We start from the raw sequence: 21,751 nt of genomic DNA, 5'->3' as shown, positions 1-21,751 counted from the left end.
GGTCTCTGAGGCTTTCCGTAGATTCCGGCCTGGGCGTGGGCAGTCGAGTCACTGCTACTTCTGCGTAGGAAGTAAACACCTAAACACTACTTCATCAGAGAGCGCGGAGGTGGCACTTACGTAAAAGAAAACTTAATATTTAACATTAAAAATGCATTCAGTCACTCTGGACGGCTCGCCGAAAAAGCGGACGTTATCTCGGGGAATAAGCGAGGACGAGTCTCTGCGCAGCCTCATCAAAGAGGTGAAGGCGTATTTTCTTTTGTCGTTGCGAGCTAAAGCTAAAGGTCTTAATATTTGATTTAATAAACAAGTACAGTTTAAATTGGTAGTTAATGTAAAGTTAAGCCATTGTGTTTAAAATGTTAGACTATTCAAAAGGACACGGTGAGCTTTAGGTTACTTCCTCATATTATGAGCTTGTTAGCTTCCTAGGAAGTTGTTGGTGAATGATTGTAGACACCTGGATGTTTGTTTTGTCTCCTTAATTAGTCCGAGAGCACGTCGAGGCGTCTGGCCCGCAGCGACAGCCGAGCAGGCACCCTGAAGAGGAAGACTGATAGTCAGGTAGGTCCTGGACTCCACCTGTACATTATAATCCTCCAGGGCCAACCTGTTTCGTTAATGACACCGGGGATGTTCAGTATCTGTCTTTTGTTATTTACACAGGAAATCAATATTTCTAAATTATTAATGTATGAATCAAAAGCGATATAGTCTGTTGTGCGTACAGTTGAAGTATTTTCAAATGTTTTAATGAAAAGAAATACAACGCTGTTGTCAGATAAACCTTCAAAATAAAGAAACACGATTTTAATTTAAAACCCCATAACGTTCAGCCTTTGTCTATTAAGTTTTAAGTAGGCCTACTTATAAGTATTTCTTATTACATATGTTTAAAAATAGAATTATGTAATATTTCGCAGACTATACAAATATTTAAAGTAAAATAAATATTTTTTTTGTGATTTATTATTGTATTTAATTCTAATAGTTTGCATGTCTACATCTGGATTACTTTAATTGCGTTACAAGAGTGCTGTCACAGTGCACTTTAGGGGGTTTGCTACTGCCATAACAAAGTTTACAAACTTTGAGTCACTGTTGTGTTTTACTGTTTAGCCTGGGCCCCCAAGCAAAAATATTTCTTTAAGACACACCGGTTACGCCCCACAGCTCATCTATAAAGCACCTGTACTGGCGCGCAATCATTGGTAGTTTGGTTTGAACGTGTCTCCAAGGTTACATCTGTATCTGTACCCCCAAAAACTTGGTGAGAAGAAAAAGTCCAGTATCGGGTTCTGATCGAAACAAAGTATTCAGAGGCATCTGGAGCTGCCGATGGATCTTCCAAAGGCTTCATTCACACTGCAACCAAAAGTGTCATTTGGGCTCTGATATAAATTTAAATCAGATTTTGACCACTTGCCTGTTTGTCTAATCTAGGCCATATTGAAAAAGAAATGTAAAAAAAAAAAAAAAATCACATTTGAGCAACAATTCTAAATTAAGCATCAAGGCTTTCAGTGTGAGTTGAGGAACACAGACACTGGAGGATTTTAATTAATTTGGGGGTTTTCCTTCAACTGAAGGGAAAAAAAAGCGTGTTGTTCAGGCGGTCACCTTATCTGCAATGCACTGAGGGAAACACTGACCATTCAACCTGAGAGACAGGGACCCACGTTTAAATAAGATCAGACTGATGCACTTCTGTACAGAGGCCTAAGGCATTCAAAAGAGAGAATAACATTTTGTCTGGTTTTTCAGATTCAGTTATTTCTAAAAGTGAATTTTAAGCTTAATTAGGTTTAAAGATATGTTGAAGGCCTCAGAATATTTGATATGGTTTGAGTGTAGCGTCACGTTTGTTTCTTTGTGTCTTGTTTTTTATTTTTATGTTGTAAATGGAGCTGCTGTGACGCAAGACACAGTCCAGACTTTGCCAGTCCATCAATTTCAGTTAAAATGAAATGACATTCATGAATAAATGCACCGTGAACTTCAGACCGTGTGACACAGACTATATAATTTATGATATAGACGTGCATAGTTTTTAAGACTTTGCTTTACTGGGATAAAAGCAAACTGCACCAAATTCTGTAACTTTTCTGGGAATGGCAGGTCTCAGCCTCTATGAATGTTTTTTTTTTCTTTTTTAAATCATATTTAATCCCCATCTGTTTTGGGAGCTGTTATCAGACGAGCTGTCTCTGGCTCCACTGTACTGTATTTACGTCAGGTCCCTTATCATGAGCCATCATTGTTATGTACTAAAGTCTGTGACTCGTCAGATTCTGTGACGCTGGAAAGAGCTGCTTTCAGGTAAAATAAGAAACAAAAGGTCAACCAGCTGGTTTGTTGGTGCCCTTTGAACAGTTCTATATCTTGAACATTCGGTTGTCATGGCTTCTTATTATAAGGACTTATCATTTTACGTATTTACATTAGCTGCAGAACATAGATTCATCGATGTATCATCACATCCTACAGCTACATATATCGCAATTTACATTATTTTGATATTCTTGAACAATCCAATGTCACAGTCCATATAACACTTCCTATGATTACATTTGTGAAATAGCTCAATGATTCTTTTTAGAATTGCATGTTTTATGTTGTGATTGTTTTTTATGTTGTAGTTATTTTGAGTAAATGAAAGTGAGAATTACACAGGATCCTTTCCAGCCTTGAAGAAAGTGTTGTTCTTGGTTTTTCTAATTTAAGTCTCATCATTTCAAACAGACTGAACAGGATCTCTTCATGGGCCTCCCAGAAATGGTGAGCATGTTCTACTTTTCTGACAAATTGCTATTTTGCTCTCCTGCACACTTCTGTAAGTATTCCGATTTACTGCAGTGATACCTATTTGTTTGCATGTAAAAGGATTGCCATGCTTTCAGATGAGGCCTGCCGCTGATGCCTCTGAGAGCTGAAAGCTTCCTCACCCACTGACTGGCATGCCTTGGTACCTCTAAAGTTTCCCACGCTGATTTTCAACTGTTCTTGTGTTGCAGCTGGAGCTGCAGGCCAGCTATGACGAGGTGGTACAGGAGCTGCGTGGGCTGGAGGTTGAGCGAGAGACTCTGTTGTTCCAAGTGGATGTCCTGCAGGACACGCTGGAGAGTGTGGAGGAACTGCTGGCCGAGGCGCAAAGGGAAGCTGGACAGGCCAACATGGTACAACCACAGCTCACCAAAACTCAAAACACATACTTCAGCCTCATGTTGACTTCCTTTAGACTCCATCCTTTGTCATGAGGAGTTAGTCTTTAATTTCTTGTATGACACTAAACAGACTGGTCCTCCTGTAATTCCATCTTTCTCTCTGCATCTGTAGGAGTTGGAGCAAGAGCGGGAGGCCAAGAGGAAACTGGAGAGCACGGTGTGTTCTCTGATGCAGGAAGTGGAGAGATTAAAGGAGGTAATGTGATATTTAGAGCCATTACATAACATAAGAGAGGCAAAGGGGTTTTGAACATATAAAGAGGTACAAATTAACCTCAACCTGTTACATAACATAAAAAATGAGATGGGCATGTGTGGTTGAGTTTTTCTCGGCAAGTCTTAATCTTACTCAACTTTTATCTGTTCTGTGAGAAAGAAAAAAAAAATATAACTCTTATATTAATACACACGTGTTGATTGGGCTCAGGACTTTGGAACAGAGAATTCTGACCAAAGAAATTCTGTTTTTTATTTGTGCCGTTTGTTATTATGCATTTTTTTTTCTGTCAGCCTGCATCACTGAATAAATGGACAGTCACTTGACCAAATACAAAAGTGTTTATTACATCCAGTTTGTGTAGTATCTGTGATCAAAGAGTCTACAAGCTCAGGGCCAAATGTAAACACTGCCTTTACAACGTTTACATTTCCTTAAATGGAAATCTATATTTTAAGGATCTCTGGAAGCACTGCAGGCTAGGCAGCACTACAGATGTATACATAGCTTAAATGCAGTATGTAGATATACAAGACAACAAATATTTACAAAAATAAATTGATAGAAAAAAAACATGATGGTTATCTTTTATTAGATTTTAATATGATCATGTTTGTCTGTATTCAAAAACTGTGGCATCTTCCCTCCTTCAGTTCAGGAAAACCTTTAGCCAAAGTTTGAAATAAAAAGGTTCTTCTTGCTTAAATGAATCTCAAAAATCTCAGTTGAATATTCGGCCACCCGAGGTTTATTCTTCCTTGTTCTGTCAGTTTACATTTTATCAGTGCAAAGAAAAGAAGACTGACTTCTTAACCATGATTTAACAAACATTTGTAAATGTTAAACAATTATAAATGGTCTCTTAAGAGTTCTCTCAGGGGAATTCAAACCAAATGCTAATATCAATAAGTCTGTTCTGTGCAAAATGTTCGACAGTGAGCTTTCAGCTTAATTTCAGTTTTATCTGAAAAGAAAATGTATATTTTCATTGACCTTTTTAAAGATCTCTTTGCAGGCAGTCTCATGTGAAGGTGAGCCACCAAAAGGACACCAGATGGAAAATAAGGCCGAGGATCTGATAGAGGCCACGCGCAGAGAAGAAAAAGATCCCTCTCTGGGCGATTCGTGCAGCATTGAGAGCGGACGTGAAACATCTGAGGAAGCAAGACAAGAAGAAGCAGCAGAGGACAAAGGAAATGTCCTGATGAAGCTGAAGAAGATGGTCAGTAAGCCGTTAGCCCAGATGCCCTCTCTTGCTTTGGACAACCCGGTCTCTGAGGATGGAGTCCTGAGGAGGCCTTACGAAAACGGTGTGGAGGGCGGACGAGATCCTTCTCCGGAGAGGAACGACTCCGACAGCATAAGTGCCTATGAAGATGCTTCAGCTGAGACTCCGGAACAGGACAGGATGTTTCCAGGCGAAAATGTGGAGCTTCCTCATGATTCAGAGAATAGTGAGGGAGATTTGACAAACGGCAGCCAGCCCAGCGACCCCAAAAGCCCTGACAGCTGTATCGTGTCTTAACTCATCTGTTTTATCTCCCACTGGGAACAAGGCGGAAGGTAGTTCCAGATCATTTCATATTAGCCCTTTAATTTGCAGTTAATGCACATCTAATAATCAGGATGCAGCAAAAGTAACATCCACAGTGGTTATTCTAGCGCAGAGGATTACTTGGTTGATCGATGAGCCAAAAAACAAACGATTATCATTTTGACAATCAACTTATCGTCCAATACTTTTTCAAACAAAATTCCAAACGAAGCCTTTTTTTGTTGTGTACGAGAATCAAAGAAATGTGTTTGAGTCTTGGAATTGAGACAATATTTCTCTAAGTAATGAATGGTGAAAACGATGGGCAGCTTAATTAATAATGACAATGAGGGTCATTTTTAGATCTTGTCATTCACTGTAGTTGTAAGTTTAAGTTCACGGCTAAGGAACTCGGTATCCAGCTCATCTACTATCTGTCATTTAACTCAAGACTACTTTAAATTAATTTGCCAATAAGTCCTCTTTGATATCCGTCTTAATATCTTTCTTTTCTTTTAATACATAGATCAACAGAAACAAATACTCTATATGTTTACCTCTTTGCTTACCTTGTTTTAAGAAGGTTGTTTTGTACCCTCATACCTGCCAGGATCAGGTTGTCCTGTATACCAAACACAGTGAGCTGTGGAAGGATTTGGACTGTTGCACTTTGACCTCAAATCAAAATAACACAAAAGAAAGTTGGAGATTGAGAGCGTCAGTGAGAAAGCTTCTGACCCTGAATTTAAAGACATTTGATCCAGCTGTAAAGAAAGTTCAGAGCATATGAGAACTATCTTTGGAAGTTCAGATACAGATTGCTTTTTTAAAAAATGTATAAAAACGTTTTTTTAAGTAAGGGAAAATGCCATTTCTTTGCTGCCTGAAGATTTTATGTTTTTTATTTTTCATAGACAGCCATTTTCCTGTTTTTTTTAAATTTTATTTTGAACCTAGGAGAATTGATTTAGCTGCAGTTGCACTTTTGAAAGTTCTTATATCCTGGCACAAATTAGTCAGATTACATCGGAAACCACATTCCCCTTAAAACCAAACATGTTGAGGAGAACTGATCAGCTGACCCGGCTGTATGCCCTCTGCCTGCACAGGAGGAACCGTGTGTTTGCACATTTCAGGTGAAACTTTTTGAATTGAGTCTCTTTGATTGTCTCTGAATGCTGTACTTGCTTTATATTTGACCACATTTTATGGTTATTTAAACAATGTTACATTCCCTTTTTAAGCTATAAGTAAGAATCCAACCTTTCACCTCATTTGAACAGTTTGCATGAGCACCTTAGAATGAATCACCTTTTCAGTCTGCAGATACGTCAGTGTCTCTCTTTTTTTTGTTTTGTTTTTTTTGTTTTGTGCTTTGGCATGCAAAATGTGTGTTTGGAGATCCTGTCATTCCTAGTTTTTAAGGGTGGAATTTAAGAAGCTTTAATACACATTTGAAATTATGATGGGACATATGTCATTTTTTAAATGGAAAATGAAAACTAAAGGGGAAATATAGTAAAGCAGTTAGTTGCATGTCATTTTTTGGGTTCAGAATGTAAATTTTTATATTGATTTAAATGCTCTTTTTATGTTACATTTATTACATGAGGTGACGTCTACTGAATGCTGTGTGCCGTCACTGGATTTAGGGCTTGAACATTCAGGTCATTTACACCGACGCTGGTCAGATGTCATTTGCATCACTTGTTCATTTTATCTTTCTATTCAGGTCATATTTTATACATCATTGTCAGATTTTGTTCTTCTAACACTTTTCACTGATGCTGTTTTTTGGTGGATTTGAACACACAGCATTCCATTTTTTTAAATTGTTTTATTTTTGCATTTTACTTCAACAGTGCAAAACAAAAGTCATGTTCTCACTGTAGTTTGATGCCTTTAAAGAGTCTGAACATATTTTGAATGACCTGATTGTTGTATGAAATGTTCACGTCACACTATTGACACCGATTTATACTTGTAATTTAAATGACATTCCAGATCAAAATAAAAATGTGAATCATTCAGATGCTGATTGTTTTTTTTTCTTTCATATTCGAAAACTGTATTTTAGCCTCAATTACTACACTTCTCAACTTTTATAACAAAAGAAGTGGTTCTATTTTTCAAGTTAGTATGAAAGAGGATCCACTGAATCTTTTACTGCAGACAAAGAGCTGTAATACAACAGAAATGCTGTGTGTGATATTTTTTGACCAACAGATGGCAATGTCGGACATTTTTACATAAATTTGATCTGGCGATCAGTCTCATGATGGAGTTCAGTTAGTCAATGTAAAATATTAGCTGATTTTCATAAAGAACATGCTGAGTACTCAAAGAATTACCCGTACAGGTTTTTAATATTGTAATAAGCAAGATAGCAACATCAACACAAAAAGGGAATTGTTAAAGACTTTTAGATGGTAATTTCAAACAAATCTATGAATATTAATAAAACTTACAGACAACCCTTCTTAAATAGATTAATAGAGACTTAGCTTAAGTAGTTAGCCAGATATTGTATATTTTGCATTGTGTACATGAATGCTTATAGCTAACTATAATACAGAAAAAACATGATTAAAACATCCCCTTCTCTTTCTTCATGTTGACTTGTTTCCAACGTGGCATGCTCACAAAGTCGTCTTTGGTCATCCCAAAGATATCGGTGAAGTCAGAGTCAGAAAGATATTTCTGAAAGCAAGATAACTGCAGCTGATAATCTAGTTTCTTTCAATCGAAAATCACACACCCCTCTGGCATCTAATAATATGATAGTAGCTGTATTAAATAACTGTGGGGATTAATACTTTATAAAGTAAACTCAAGCATTCCATTTTACTTTTTTATTTGCAATCTAATTAAAGTATTCACTCACACACACACACACACACACACACACACACACACACACACACACACACACACACACACACACACACACTTACCTCTTTCTGGCCTGGGTCAACACCCTCTGGCAACTCGTTTGCCAACTTGTTGCACAACGCGTCAGGTGGAAATGACTGAAACGTTTTCACACTCTCAGCAGAGTTTTGCTCCTACAAAAAGTTACTTTTTCAGATTACAATTTCAAAACATAACTCAGCACTGTGTGAGAACCTTCATAATATACATGGAGAAGAACAGGTATCCGTGTCAGACAAGTTATTGTTTCTGTTGCCCTGAAAGCTTGATTAATCAATATGAAATACACTCACATTTGAAACTTGCAAAGGTGATACTACATCTCCTAGCTCCTTCTTTAAATCCTCGTAGCTCTTTCCTCCCTGAAGGAAAAAGAACAAATAATTGTCTGTGTTTGATCTTTTACTCAGCAAACAAGTGTTTATGTTCTATGAGCTCAAACCCAAACCACTCACACTCCATTTGGAGGGGTCCCAAGCTTTAAACCACCCGGTGAAGGTGGGTGGCTCAAATCCCTGCTTGATCAGAACAATTGGGGTGTCTGGGTCTCTGTCTCCTGGGTGGGTGCGCAGATACTCCTGACTCGTGACCACTGATTCTTTCCGCTCAATTTCATTGGCCTCTTTACCAATCCACAGAAACACCTAAATAGATAGATAGATAGATAGATAGATAGATAGATAGATAGATAGATAGATAGATAGATAGATGGATAGACAGACAGACAGACAGATAGACAGATAGATAGATAGATAGATAGATAGATAGATAGATAGATAGATAGATAGATAGATAGATAGATAGATAGATAGATAGATAGATAGATAGACGGACAGACAGACAGACAGACAGACAGACAGACAGACAGACAGACAGACAGACAGACAGACAGACAGACAGACAGACAGACAGATAGATAGATAGATAATGAATAGAAAATATGAACATATAGGCTAACTTTGTGATTTTACGTTATACCCTCATACCTGATCCCATGTATCTAGTAGCATGACATCATCCTCGTTGAGGTCATCCTGAGTGAACTGAGTCACATCAGTCACGATGAAACGGCCCGTCTTATTGGAGCATTCAAAGAGGCGTGGCTGATGATCTAACACCACCTGCTGTAACCTGTCGCCAACAACACATGATGAGTGTGTCTCACCTTTCCTGTGACAGCCATGAAGCTCACTTAAAAAATTTATATTACTTATACGTCATCATCACCTCTTGTCACTTGCATAGGGAGCTTTCCCTCCAAGTAACTCCCAGAATTCAATGGGCTCCTGCCCCTCTGCCACCAACTCCTCAGAGCCTCTCTGTGAGTGCTGACCAATCACAGTGCTGACCTCCTTAGCCATGGCTCTCTCGTCTCCACTGGAACCCTGGTCACAAAAAAAACAGTTGCTCCCCCTGTTGCCTTAATATTCACTACACGTTATAAATATTTATAAACTAAAGCAAAATGCAATAAAAATGTATCGTATTGTAATGTCACTCTACTGTAGTTAAACCATTTGGTGATTTTTCAAACACTACTTCCCTTACCTTCCCACACCAGAGATAAATCGCTGATTGGCTTCTCAGAAGAAACACATCATTAGAGTTCAGTGAGGCCGCCAGGGCAGGAACCTCAATGGCTTTTGTGTTGGACGGGTCAGAACCACAGACGTGTAACAACCGTATTGGTGGCTCTGGATCATTAGAACCTTTCCGAGATGTGCCCCCCTTACAGAAAAAAAAGAGAAAATACTTGTTATAAAACTGCATAAAGTGCCAAGAAGAGGAGTAGGGCTTAGATGAATGTCAACTTGATAAGACTGTACATGACACATACAACTATTGAAAAGATTAATATTTCCATAGAATGATCAGCCAACAGGTGTACCTCAAAGATGACCATTTTCCCCTTGAAAATTGCCATGAAGTGTCTCGGTTCTTTGCCCATTGTAACTCTCACTTGAACTGGCTCCCCCCCGTACTTTTGATCTAAATCTACAGCCTGAAATGCAGAGGCTGCCAATTCATCCTGTGTCGCATGACGACCCTGAAACAATAATTGTTAAGTAGTTATTGTCACAATGATTTTTTTGCAATAAACTATTTTAGTGTGAGGCATCCGTTGTTATCACCTGCCAGATGTAGAGCAGGTAACACTTTTTGCTGTTAACCAGGTAGGTGTAGAGGATCAGGTAGCAGTCTCCTCCATAAAAGTATCCATACCATTCAGGGTCTACAGGCACGAGCTCTACATTCTCAATCCTCCAAACCTGGGCAGAGAAAAAAAGTTTAATTAACACTGAATCGCTTTCGGCAATAGGCTGCTGCTTTGCTGTACTTGTTGCATGTGAAGGTTCTAGGTATGCTAGATTCACATGTGGTTGTATTTTTGCTAACACCAACAATACATTTAATCGTACCTGTGTTCCAAGGGAAGCTGCACTTGAAGAAGATATTATTTGTACAATGCTAAACTGTTGCCATTTAATGGTAATCCATCAAAATTCCTCACAGTTACTGTTGTGGAGTTTGCTAGCATTGTAGATAAAAAGAGCAGCAATTAACATGGTAATTAACTAAAGTTATAAAGGACTTGTAATATTCTTTAAGAAAAATTATTTAAATTATTTAATAGCACAGTGTGTTAGCTTTGATATCAGTTAATAACTGGAGCTGGTCATTTTATGACCTGATACCATGGATGGCAAAATGATCCTCCTTGAAAATGAATTCAGGTTAATTCGTCACAGTTACCTCAACTTGTCCAGTACCATTGTCCACCATTCGCTCCTGTGCAGCAACCTCTGGCATCAAGTGCATCAGATTGGCATCAAATTTTTCCTGTGTGACGTGAGCTAAGACGGGGTATTATGACAAAACAAAACCATTAAACAACAACACAGTATTTATTTTCTGAGAAGAGAAGGGTGTTTTGGCTACTCGGAGCCTGTGTTTGATGTTTTATTCAGGAATACACATACCCACTTTTCCTCTTGTATGGGCTTTGCCCAGACCCAGAGTCTGGTCCTTCACAGACCACCTTTGGAACAGCTGCTTGAACAGAGCTGACTCTGCCCCATCATTTACAGTCTCCACATTTGTAGTGATAGGATAGTTTTTGGCTTTGATGAACTCCTACAACAGCCAGCCAGAAAAGATGAGGACATACACCCTGAAAGTTTATTAAAAACGTCTAACCTATAATAATGCAGTCTGTTCTTTATGATTGGCACTTTTTAAGTGTCAGTTGAGTGTAAAAATAGCATGTTAGTGCAACATACAGAAACTTAGGAGAAATGTGTAGCTCTGACGTAGTTACCCACCAAAGCTCTGTGCATAGTGGCTTGTCTTTCAGCTTTGTTTGCTTTTTTCCCCTTCCACACAAAGACCTTTGTCCCTCCCTGATCCAGGAAGTAGCAGTCCTAAATAGATGACGACATTAAGTATATATTTCAAAATAATTTCACACCATCAGTTATTAAAATTTGTGATTGCCCTTCAAAGGCCCAAAATACAATGTTAGAAGCTTTATGTTGTACACACAAATGTTGAATTGTCTGGTTTGCTTATAATACTGAGAAAATCTGTCCATTATTTGAATTGTATTTCACAAACTCACATCATGGTTGAGGAGATCCTGAACCAGCGGTCTGCTAGCAACTTCTGTTACCTTCATCTGGCCATCAGCATCTGACACACTAAAATAAAGGAAGAGAGAATTAAACAAATGAGCTGGATCTCCATGAATTCTTGTTCACTATTTAAAACCCTAGTTATCACTGTCAGGGATAGGCTCACTGGTAAAGCGTGAGTTTTGACTTCTGTTCCTGATCAGCAATTTCATCCGGAGGCCCGTCTGTCAGCACAAGGGTTCTTTCTCCGAGAGCATCATTAAGGAACGCCATATTCTGAGGAGAGTCGCTCTCTGCATAACCCTCGATCACACCGATCTCTGCCCGACCACCTCTCTCTCTGTCTCGGATGTCTTTGGCCAACAACATGCCCTGAGAGTCAGAGGTACAAGAGAGAAAAATAGTAGAATCCAGAAATGTAAGACTGTCAGTTTTGAAAATTAAGTTCTCACACAGATATTTCACTAAACCGATCTCAAACAACAAGTTTAGTTTTATTTTAATAGTTTCCTTATAAGAAGTTATCACTGCAGTTTAATTTCCTATAGTGGGAGATTTGTTACAATTCAGAAAAAAAACTTGATTAAGTCATCAGGCCTATTATAGCCCAATTAGGGCTTCAGCCTTTGAGATTTTAAACAGAGTCTTTTTTTCTAACCCAGATATGGACTTCTGAGGATATGGCATACTACAAAGTAGGATAAGGAGGTCTTGGTAACTGTAGTCATGTGAAGAGTCCTTCTGATGGCTGCCCTCTTGTGGCACCTAATAAGTCTTGTACATTTTACAATTTTGCAGCTTTTTTATGCAGGGCTGTAGTTGGATAAATGGCAAGGTTGGGAAAGACATTGTTTTTTTCTCTGATACTTTATTATAATAATGTTAATCTAAGGAAATTGCCCCGCCTATATTTTTTCCTCTATAATTATTCCTTTATGTTTCTTCCATTTTAATCTTTCTAGATTGTGTTAAATGGTGTTTTTATACGCTGAGAATAATGATTATTATATATATATATGCAAACAAATGAAAACAACTGATCACCAACCATTTTAAACAACTTACCACATCTTTATCATGAGCTACAACTTATATGTAGAAAGCAAAGGATTAGTGAAACCCGCTAAATGGAAGTTAAAGGATCCAGTGCTTTATAAACTTTTATTCACATATTAATTACCTAAGCTGACCATTCGAAATATGTTACGTTTGGAAAGACTAAATGATGTAATATCAAAAAAGAAATATACTTAAAAGTTTATGGTCACACTGATTTTTTTTTTTGAACAATGAATCCTTACTGAACCATAAACTTGCACAAAGAAGGATATGATCTTCGACTGTTAACTGCCAGATAAGATGTTTACGTCTAATGACAGCTGCATTGAAAGGATGCTTTTTTTTTTTCTTCTTCCCAACAGAATATTTTAGGATTGGGCTTCAACATGACCTCATAGACACAGAACAGAAAGTGTCTTCTATGTTACTTTTGAGTTCATATGATCATGAAATGTGAAATATCAGAATAATAAACAATGGGAAGGGTTTGAGCTTCTTTTTGAACAGTGGCAAACACCATTGGAGTTGCAAACTGGGAAATGATTTTCTGTTTTCTCACCACATATCCTAGAGGAATGAAACAATGAAGAGTGATTGAGATAATAAAAAAAAAAAGAAAAGATCCAGATTAGTTTCTAAGAGAAGTAATTTAAGCTTATTATATTTCTAGTATGCTACTCTTGATCATATATTTGACACAGGATCATTAATCGTCACAAAAGTCTTACTTTGAGCTTTTCCTGTCTGTTACTCTTGGGTCCATTCCACTGAATGATGGTCTTGCCAATGTCTAACAAAAACACATCACTAAGGTTGAAGCTCTTCCAGCTCATCTCCACCTGAAACAAATCCAAACATTATACCGTCTGTTTTCCATATAACATGATATAATACATTACATTATGAAACAATAACCGTATGATAAATGACACCATAATTAAATACTACACAATATGACATGATAAAAAACAGTAAAACTATATAATGCAACAAAATGATACAAAATGACACTATAGGGTATGTTAAGATGCACTTCACTGTATTTGTCTCTTACGAGCACTATGAAGTGTGGCTCACCTCCTTAGCAGTCACTCTTTTCTTCCCTTTGACGTGAAGCAGTCTCTTAACGTCATACGTGTTGGTTTCAACATGCCTCATTCCTGATGCCACTCCACCTTTCTTGTAGCTGCACAAGGCAAGATGATGATTACGTTACTCATCTTTGTCTATAAATGTTGGCCTTCTGTAGCATTATTCTCACTCACATTATTCCCTGTTTGAAGTAGCCTCTAAAATCGTCAGACTCGTGGTTTTGAACCTCGCGGTGCTGAACTGGAGAGGAGCCCAAAAACTCATCCAGCTGGGTTGTGTAGATAGCTGCTGCACCCTGTTCATCCTGTGAAGACTGCGAGCCAATCCAGTAGTGAATATCATAACTCAGAGAGTTGCTCACCTTCTGTGTCTGGAAAAACATGAGAAGCAGGGAAAAAGTTTGTTTGTGTTTACGATAAAAGTCTCAAGACAGAATCCTTTGCCCTTTATTCTTAATACAAGAAAAATGAAAAGAGCAAAAACTACAAATACAGCCATAACTGAATAGGAAATGAGACAAACTAGAATCACATACTGTTAAGGTTCATCAACCACCATTTCAAACTTACAGACAGAAGAAGGTAACAATCCCCCTCATAAAAGTTTCCATAAGATTTTTCTGGGAGTTGGACCAGCTCCATTTTCTGTTGCACAGAGAGAAAACGTTTTTTTCCTTCTTCACTGCTGTTTTTGTCATTTATTCTGGAGTTGCAAACATGTCTTTGAACATCAAACGACTGACTCAAAAAAAGAAATCACTTCACTGCAGCATGAGATGTAAAATCAATTTACCTCAATTCTCCAGATAATAATGCCCGGGCTTTGAGTTACTGCTTTGAATGTGTATTCCATGTTGCTCAAATGCACTTGACTTCAGTGGAGCTCTTTTTGCTTATTTGTCTGCTCCTAAAAGAGGAAATTATTATGATCATAATATCTAAATGTGTAACATTAAATACAGACCTACAACACAAATGTTGACTTTACATTTAAAAATGTTGAACTTAATGTTCTTTTTTCTTGATGAGTTGAACACAGTAAGATTTAAGATAGACAACTGAAATACAGCACACAAACTCTATAATATAAGTGAACAGAACCTACCTGCTTCTCTGGTCTGCAGACTCTCTGTAGGTCTCTAACAGCTGATTCTCTATCTGATAACAGAGGGTAAACCCACCTCTCGCCCTCCAAGGCCCTGCAAGATTTGCATGTGTTTGCATGTTTCAGGGCATTTCACTGAGTTTTGACCAATCACTGATGAAGACACACACTCCTTTAGGCAAATGTGAGCGAAAACAAGACTGACACATTCAAATGAATGTACACTTACACACAGCATCACTGAGCATCATCATGTCCTACATTTGTTGTACAGCCCACTCCACCCTGTACCACAACTTCCATACCATATAAGGGCATGTGTTATTGGTAGAATGGCTGATTCAGGGCTTAACCAAATAAAAAAAGGAGATGATTATTATTCAAATCAACACATCCTAAAGTAAACAAGCCTTGACCAGTGAAGATGTGCCATGGTACTAGGGAAAGTCATAAACTCACAGGGCATTACAATCATTTACAATTAGCATATTGTAAAGAATAAATAAAAAGAAAGACTTAGGAAACAAAGCCTGGTCTACTCTTATTTCTTAAGACACATGTATTTACTTGAAATTTTGTCCAAAAAGAACACTAAGTTTAAAGCTTAAATTTGTACGCGAGAGTACAGAGTATAAGCCAGCAGTGTACAGCAGATGCCATCCATCCCACTTCCTGGTTAGATTCAATGAAGATAAAAGTCACCTTGCTGTCAGTGGTTGTAGGGCGGGCAGTGTGGGCAGACATACTGTGGTGCTGCTCAAAATATGAAAATACAAAGCAATGCCATTGTAGTTTTTATGGAAGTAATACTGTTTTGATTTGCAAAATTGATTTACCCCTAAAGATGAACAGGCTAATATTTACATAATGCCATTTAATGAATAACAGAAATGAAAGACAGACTGCAATTGCTACAGAATACAACAGGCTACTTGTTGTCTGTCCCCCACAAACAGTCATGAAACAGAAATGATACCATGTGATTCAAAATAGCCCAAAGAAAATGACGCACAATCCTGTAAAACTCAATAGTCATCATGCCATCAGTTAAAGCCTGTGAGTTTTTGAAATTTGTTTAAATACAGTCAAAGAAAAAGGTGTGGTCTGACTTTATCATAGCAAGGTGATCTTACAATGAAGACCAGGCACAGGTTGAACAGTATTTCCTCCTTCCTCACTGTCATTCATCACAAGCCAACATAACTACAGCTTTAGTATTGAGATTTAAGTGCTGGTGCAATCAACTCAGTCATTTTAGATTCCTTATTGCAATGTGAATAAAGAGCACTTTCAAAGATGAGATAACTTGGGCATGAGATTATGGGCAGCAACCTGAAGCACCTTCCTGAGGGCCTCGGCTGGGACTGTGGTCAGAAACGTGATCGCTAGTTTGTTTTGCTCTTTATGTTTCTCTCCGTGATTGAAATAAGTATTTTAATTTAAACAAATACAAGTTCTATTTAAGTCACAGTCTACTCATGTCATGATATAATATGCGTTAGCGTGATAATCATAACTAAGGTTTTTGCACCTTGTCTTTGTAGGTTTTAAGCCCCACGTACCGTCCCTTTTAGGGGATTATTAATCTATAATGAATAGCGTCAAACCTCTGTTAGTTGATTCACATTTAATGTTTCAGCCATCCAAAAATAAAGACCTGTTTGGATAAGAGCTCAGGAACATATTTAATCAAATCATCTGTAGAATACTTCAAAGTGTGCTTTACAATAATAATCTTTAAGATAGTTAAAATAAATAAATACAGTCAGTTTAAATCCACAATTCATGTTATGGAGGAGCGCAGTGCTACACTGCCTTCCACTTGCGTTACAGTTTATCTTTCTGTAATATTTGACCGCCCATTAATATACTCTGATTGGAAAAACCCCCCACAAAATTAACCTCCCTTTGAAGCTGTAGATACATGCTATCAGAAGACTGAGAGCATTGTGGCTTTTTAATTTATCAATTAAATAAAATGTCAGGTAAAAAGAAAACCTGCACAGTCCCTCTAAAAGACCTTGTGCCTCCATCTACTCCAGATGTTTCTGGCTCCTCCCAGACAACTTGGTAAAACATTCCAGCCCACCTCTGGGAATCTGCTGCCTCCTCCACACTCAAAGGAGTCAAAAAGAATCTGTACAGGAGCTTGAGAGACTGGAGTGACAAAATGAGAGGACTTATTGTCTTGGTTACTTTGGCTTGTCTTGCTGGCGCACAGCACCAGGCACTGATTGACTATTTGGAGCGGAGGCTGCTTGCTATAGAGGTAAGACTCACTTTACCTCCCTGTTGAGCCCTGCGCTCCAGAGTCCCTGGGAAAGGAAACTTACAGGGACCGGGCAAAGGCAATGGAACGCAGATGTGGTCAAATCCTGTGGAAAATGCTGGGAAATACAGCTCTCTGAAATTGAAATAATGAGTTTCTTGTCTGGGTGAATGAGAAAGAGAAAACAAATGCAATATAAATGTTGATCAGTCTAGAAATAAAATTATGCAAAAAAACTGCAGTTTGTAAGTTACATAATAGATCATTATATAACTGAATGGATTTTATTTACTAATTAGGTTTACAAACAAAGTGGACCAGATGCGTCTTTGTGAAAAATGTCTTCTGGCATTAAGACTTCAGACTCTCCTTCAGAATAGAAATACATATCTCACGAATATAGTGAGAAAATATAGCTAAAGCACTGTGCACAAATAAACATTTTTAAAAATATATTAAATATACAGTAAAGCGTGTTGTACCCTTAAATGCCAGGTCTAAAGTAATTTAATCAGAATCTATCCAACGTTTCTATGCTGCTCTCTAATGAGGTCTCAGACTCTCCTGCTCACATGCTGAGAACATCTCATTTCATTTGTCAACTCCAGAGCGAGGTCAGAGGTCACAGTCTGCCACAGAGCTCACTGTTGGGAGACATTTGAGCAGGGTGTAAACTTGCCACGTGTGGGCTGAACCTGGTCATTTGAAGGATGAGTTCAGTACTTATTATGCCCTGCTGTCTGCTCACTCAGCCTTTAAATAACATGAAATTATGGGCTTGTCAGAGTTTTTGGGAAAATGCAGTGACGGTTTCCAGTTATCCTTTCATTTCTTACATGAACAATAAAATGTGAACACTTCATCTGGCTAAACTCAGACGTGACTAATCTTAATCACCTTGTTTTCTAAACCAGGACCGGATCTCACTGTGGCATGAACAAACCGCTCGGTACGCCTCAGAGCTGCGGGAGCTGAAGCAACAAATGGTTTCCCAGCTGGAGACGCTGGACAAAGAGAAAGAGACACTGAGGATGAATCTGGACAGTGTGGGGACCAGGGTGGACCGAGTTGAGCGTGAGATTGACTACCTGGAGACCCAGAACGGAGCTCAGCCGTGTGTGGACGTGGACGACAAGCTGATCGAACAGGATGTGATGCTTGTGAAGGAAAAACAGAGAGCCAAGTATTCAAAACTATCAGGTAAATATGATGTGCTAAAACTGCACTTGGCCAGTATGCTCTTTTTTTCAGATTAAATCATTTGTTTAACTGAGATCTTCACTGTCCTGCTTAAAGTTCTTCATACCACTCAACCACTGATCATAAAGTTCAACCAGCAGTCAGTTAGCATAGCTTAGTAAAAAGAACCAAATGGAACAAAATCTACCTCCCAGCACCTCTAAAACATGCTAGTTAACTAGTCAAACATTTTAGTTTCATCTGTACCAAAACAACTAAAGGTAAAATCAACAGTGGATTATGTGCTTGACAATGTGGCAGGGTGCAGTGAGCTCCCAGAGTCTGCTGGCTATTTGAAAACCTCACACTGACAATAAGACTCCAAATGCTACGCTAAATGTTTCCTGTCTGCCAATGGTTGGGGAGATTTTTTTTTTTTTTAAATCTTGACAAGAAGATAAATACATATTTATACCAAATGTGAACTTCATCTTAGAAAACAGACACAGGCTCTAAAGACAAAGTAAAAGCATGTTGCTGTCTTATTTCCAGACTGCAGTGACATGATCTCCAGCATTAAAGCCATGAAGATCTTGAAGCGAGCAGGGGGGCCAAAGGGCACGTGGACCAAAGACACCAACAGGGGCTCAGGAAAAATCTACATTTTTAATGGGACAGACGACAACACCATCCATGAGTTTGCATCTGTGCAGGACTTTACCCGTTCGCAGGGCTTGTCTCTTTCCCAGAATCTGAAGCTGCCATCAGCCTGGAGGGGGACAGGACACGTTGTCTTCAACAATCATGCCTATTACATAAAACAGGAAGATGAGTTGATGGTGGTGAAGTATAACATTAAAAACGCCTCTGTGACAGACAGCGCAGTGTTCCCGGTGCAGGACCACATGCCTGTTTACGGCCTGACTCCTGAGACAGTGATGGACCTGGCGGTGGACGAGGAAGGCCTGTGGGCCATTTACTCCACACAGCAGAATGAGAAGCAAATCTCTCTGGCCAAAATGGACGCCAACTCTCTGGACATCGAGCAAATGTGGGACACAAACTGTCCCAGAGAAAATGCAGAGGCGGCTTTCGTCATCTGTGGCACGTTGTATGTAGTGTACAACACCAAGCAGTCCGGTCGTTCTCGTGTCCAATGTGTCTTTGATGTCAATGACATGGTGACGAACGAAGAAGCACCGCTGGTTTACTTTCCAAAGCGTTATGGAGCCCACTCAAGTCTCAAGTACAACCCACAGGAGCAGCTGCTCTACGCCTGGGACGATGGCTACCAGATCCTGTACAAACTTATCATGAAAAAGAAACTAGAAATCTGACCCGTTAGCAAACCCAAACCCCCCTTAAGTATCATGAACAAAGTTTGATCTCCTTCAATACAAATCAATACTTTGAGTTAGCGTCAAGCTGTTTTTTAAGAATCCTGTTACATTTCAAAATTTCAAGATAACCCTTGTTTCGCAGCCACTGGTTTCTGTAACGTTTAAACAAGGACACTGACGCCTTTTCTTTGAAATTTGTTGCTCGACGTCATGACATTATAAGGTCAGACTCATTTGAAAAGACTCTACAATTCAAGCAAGTTTGAACAGTCTGCCTCTCACTTTCACAGCACAGAAATGAAAAAGAATCAGTGTTAAGATTCATGAGACAAAGAACGTGGGTTTGACATGCCTATTCTACTGACATACACTTCAAAACATGAGCAAAAGCGCCTGATTGTAGAAAATGCATCTACAGTATATCATAGTTTGTCTAGTTCAGCGTTAATCCTAGTTTTAATCGGACTGCACTGCGTGTATGTTTGAACAATGTATTTTAGCAGTGCAGATGATTTCTGTACTTACCTGTGGCCTCTTGATGTTCTGAGTTGAAGTTTCGGAAGGTTTTCCAGGTTGGGATATTTTACTGTGTTAAGCATTGGTTTATTTTTCTTTTAAATGCCATTAAAGGACAGAGTACATCGTACTCAACTTCAATCTATAACTACATTTAATTCATATTTTAACAATGTGTCCATCTCCAGCACTTCACATCATTAAGCCATCTTGCTAAAGCCTGGTAGCTTTGCTGAGGACATGACAACGTTCTTGCCTGTGATTTGGTGTGATAAGGACTTTGCTTAAAAAAAAGCTTCTACAGGACGTCATATTTAGAGATCATATTAGGTTCAACTTTTACATACTACTGCCTCCAAGTTTTTTTGGAGACAAGTTAATTCCTCAGTCTTCTAAAATGTTTTTAGATTCAATCAAATAAAGCACCTGAGGCAGAGCTGTAGAAAGTAAAACTGAGCTATTAGATCTTGTGTCAGAAACTTTTGCTCTGACATAGCTCTCTTATGGTTCTTTGTTCTTATTTCACAGGTTAAGCACATCATGTTTTTGTTTCTTTTTTTACAAGAACAAACTAACAAATCAAAAAAAAAAAGTAATACTTTGAATTGTGCCTTTGGTGAAATGCAATGTTAAATAAATGTATTTTCACATCTCTCACTTACCGTGTGGTGTTTTTCATTTCCCCCATCAATCTATTCTTATTCCTGCTTTCCATTCGCCTAAATGAAATAAAACCAGTCTGTCTATACAAACACATTAAAGCCACAATGTAAGACTAACATTTTGTTTTTCAGGCAGCAACGCATGCTGCGGTGGGACTCGTTTAGAATCATTCTGATTTTACCCGCTATTTTGAAGCTGAACGATTGGGCCAGATGACGTGCATCTTGACATGCCTAATTAAAGGGAAAAATGTGTTTTTCTTTGCCTGGAAGTTTTCTTCATGTGATGCAAAAAGCATCATATTGCATCACATGAAGAAAACTTCCAGGCAAAGAAAAACATGTTTCTCGTCTCAGGGCAAAATGAGGGCTGGATTCACGACCATTCAACACTACTACCATGTTTCTAATGATACACAGCTTCATGTAAATGGGTGAAGTATTCCTTTAAGTTCAGTACGATATTTGTTGGGTAACTGGTTGGTTTTCATGAGTGTTTGTTGCATTTTTTATTCAGTTGTTAATGTCATTTGGTTAATATCATTTCAGGGAACCCTTCATCCGAGGAGCAGATTTATGTAACTTTGATGTTTCTTTGATGTTGTTGTTTTGAAGTCAAATGAATGAGATTGAAGCTACTCTGATACATATTCATACATATTATTTTAAACATCACATAAAACCGGTTTGTGTTTGTTTAACATGATGAACATTTGTGGTTATGTTGTCATTAAATAATTTCAAACATGAATCTATTGTATCATGTCTGTCATAGAAGAGAATACTGAGACTGTCTGTGTATCTGTCCAGCCAAAGATTGTAAAGCGATAAGGGAACGTAACAATGCGAGACAGTAGGTGACTCTGCTATTTCACTAACCACTTCACTTTGACCTGAAAAATCTATTATCACGCCCTGCACCCCTCACTGCACCTTCAGATGTACCAGAGGAAGTACAAACAGAAATAATCGTCACGTAAACAAACAGG

The 21,751-nt window shown here is 38.4% G+C and overlaps 3 protein-coding genes across 4 annotated transcripts; 2 read left to right on the top strand and 1 right to left on the bottom strand.

Moving 5' to 3' along the window:
* Positions 1–38: 38 nt before the first annotated feature.
* Positions 39–7,016, top strand: LOC306821942 (uncharacterized protein). 2 transcript variants are annotated; one of them, XM_079340596.1, is made up of 6 exons: positions 39–244; positions 493–567; positions 2,746–2,781; positions 3,018–3,179; positions 3,340–3,423; positions 4,448–7,016. In XM_079340596.1, the coding sequence occupies exons 1-6, from the start codon at positions 152–154 to the stop codon at positions 4,967–4,969; spliced, it is 972 nt and encodes a 323-aa protein (XP_079196722.1). In that variant the 5' UTR covers positions 39–151; the 3' UTR covers positions 4,970–7,016. The 2 variants fall into 2 exon arrangements, with proteins under 2 accessions (XP_079196722.1, XP_079196723.1); XM_079340597.1 differs by having other exon boundaries at positions 40–244; positions 4,460–7,016.
* Positions 7,017–7,459: 443 nt separating this feature from the next.
* On the bottom strand, positions 7,460–14,871 carry avil (advillin). Its single transcript, XM_079342506.1, has 20 exons — positions 14,797–14,871; positions 14,485–14,598; positions 14,262–14,336; positions 13,866–14,062; positions 13,678–13,786; positions 13,329–13,439; positions 11,708–11,913; positions 11,529–11,607; positions 11,233–11,331; positions 10,891–11,044; positions 10,664–10,764; positions 10,042–10,179; positions 9,798–9,956; positions 9,458–9,637; positions 9,137–9,294; positions 8,896–9,040; positions 8,365–8,553; positions 8,203–8,271; positions 7,933–8,043; positions 7,460–7,678 (listed from the first exon to the last, which is right to left on the bottom strand). The coding sequence occupies exons 2-20, from the start codon at positions 14,542–14,544 to the stop codon at positions 7,565–7,567; spliced, it is 2,454 nt and encodes an 817-aa protein (XP_079198632.1). The 5' UTR covers positions 14,545–14,598; positions 14,797–14,871; the 3' UTR covers positions 7,460–7,564.
* A 1,967-nt stretch (positions 14,872–16,838) lies between these two features.
* olfml3b (olfactomedin-like 3b) lies at positions 16,839–20,743 on the top strand (the record flags this gene model as incomplete). The annotated part of the gene is given in 4 exon segments (XM_079341573.1): positions 16,839–16,922; positions 16,928–17,065; positions 17,980–18,265; positions 18,797–20,743. Coding segments are annotated over 4 exon segments (1,293 nt in total). The 3' UTR covers positions 19,582–20,743.
* Between the last annotated feature and the right edge of the window lie 1,008 nt (positions 20,744–21,751).

This window comes from Symphodus melops (assembly GCF_947650265.1).
Source record: "Symphodus melops genome assembly, chromosome: 4".
NCBI lineage: Eukaryota > Metazoa > Chordata > Actinopteri > Labriformes > Labridae > Symphodus > Symphodus melops.
This window is presented reverse-complemented; position numbering and strand designations above follow the sequence as displayed.

Coding starts and splice junctions, on each gene's coding strand:
- avil (XM_079342506.1), bottom strand. CDS start 14,544: ATGGAATACACATTCAAAGCAGTAACTCAAAGCCCGGGCATTATTATC. Junction 11,914..13,328: donor ACAGACAGGAAAAGCTCAAA/GTAAGACTTTTG, acceptor TCTGACTCTCAG/GGCATGTTGTTGGCCAAAGA. Junction 7,679..7,932: donor TTGACCCAGGCCAGAAAGAG/GTAAGTGTGTGT, acceptor TCTTGCTTTCAG/AAATATCTTTCTGACTCTGA.
- LOC306821942 (XM_079340596.1), top strand. CDS start 152: ATGCATTCAGTCACTCTGGACGGCTCGCCGAAAAAGCGGACGTTATCT. Junction 245..492: donor TGCGCAGCCTCATCAAAGAG/GTGAAGGCGTAT, acceptor CTCCTTAATTAG/TCCGAGAGCACGTCGAGGCG. Junction 568..2,745: donor AGAGGAAGACTGATAGTCAG/GTAGGTCCTGGA, acceptor CATTTCAAACAG/ACTGAACAGGATCTCTTCAT.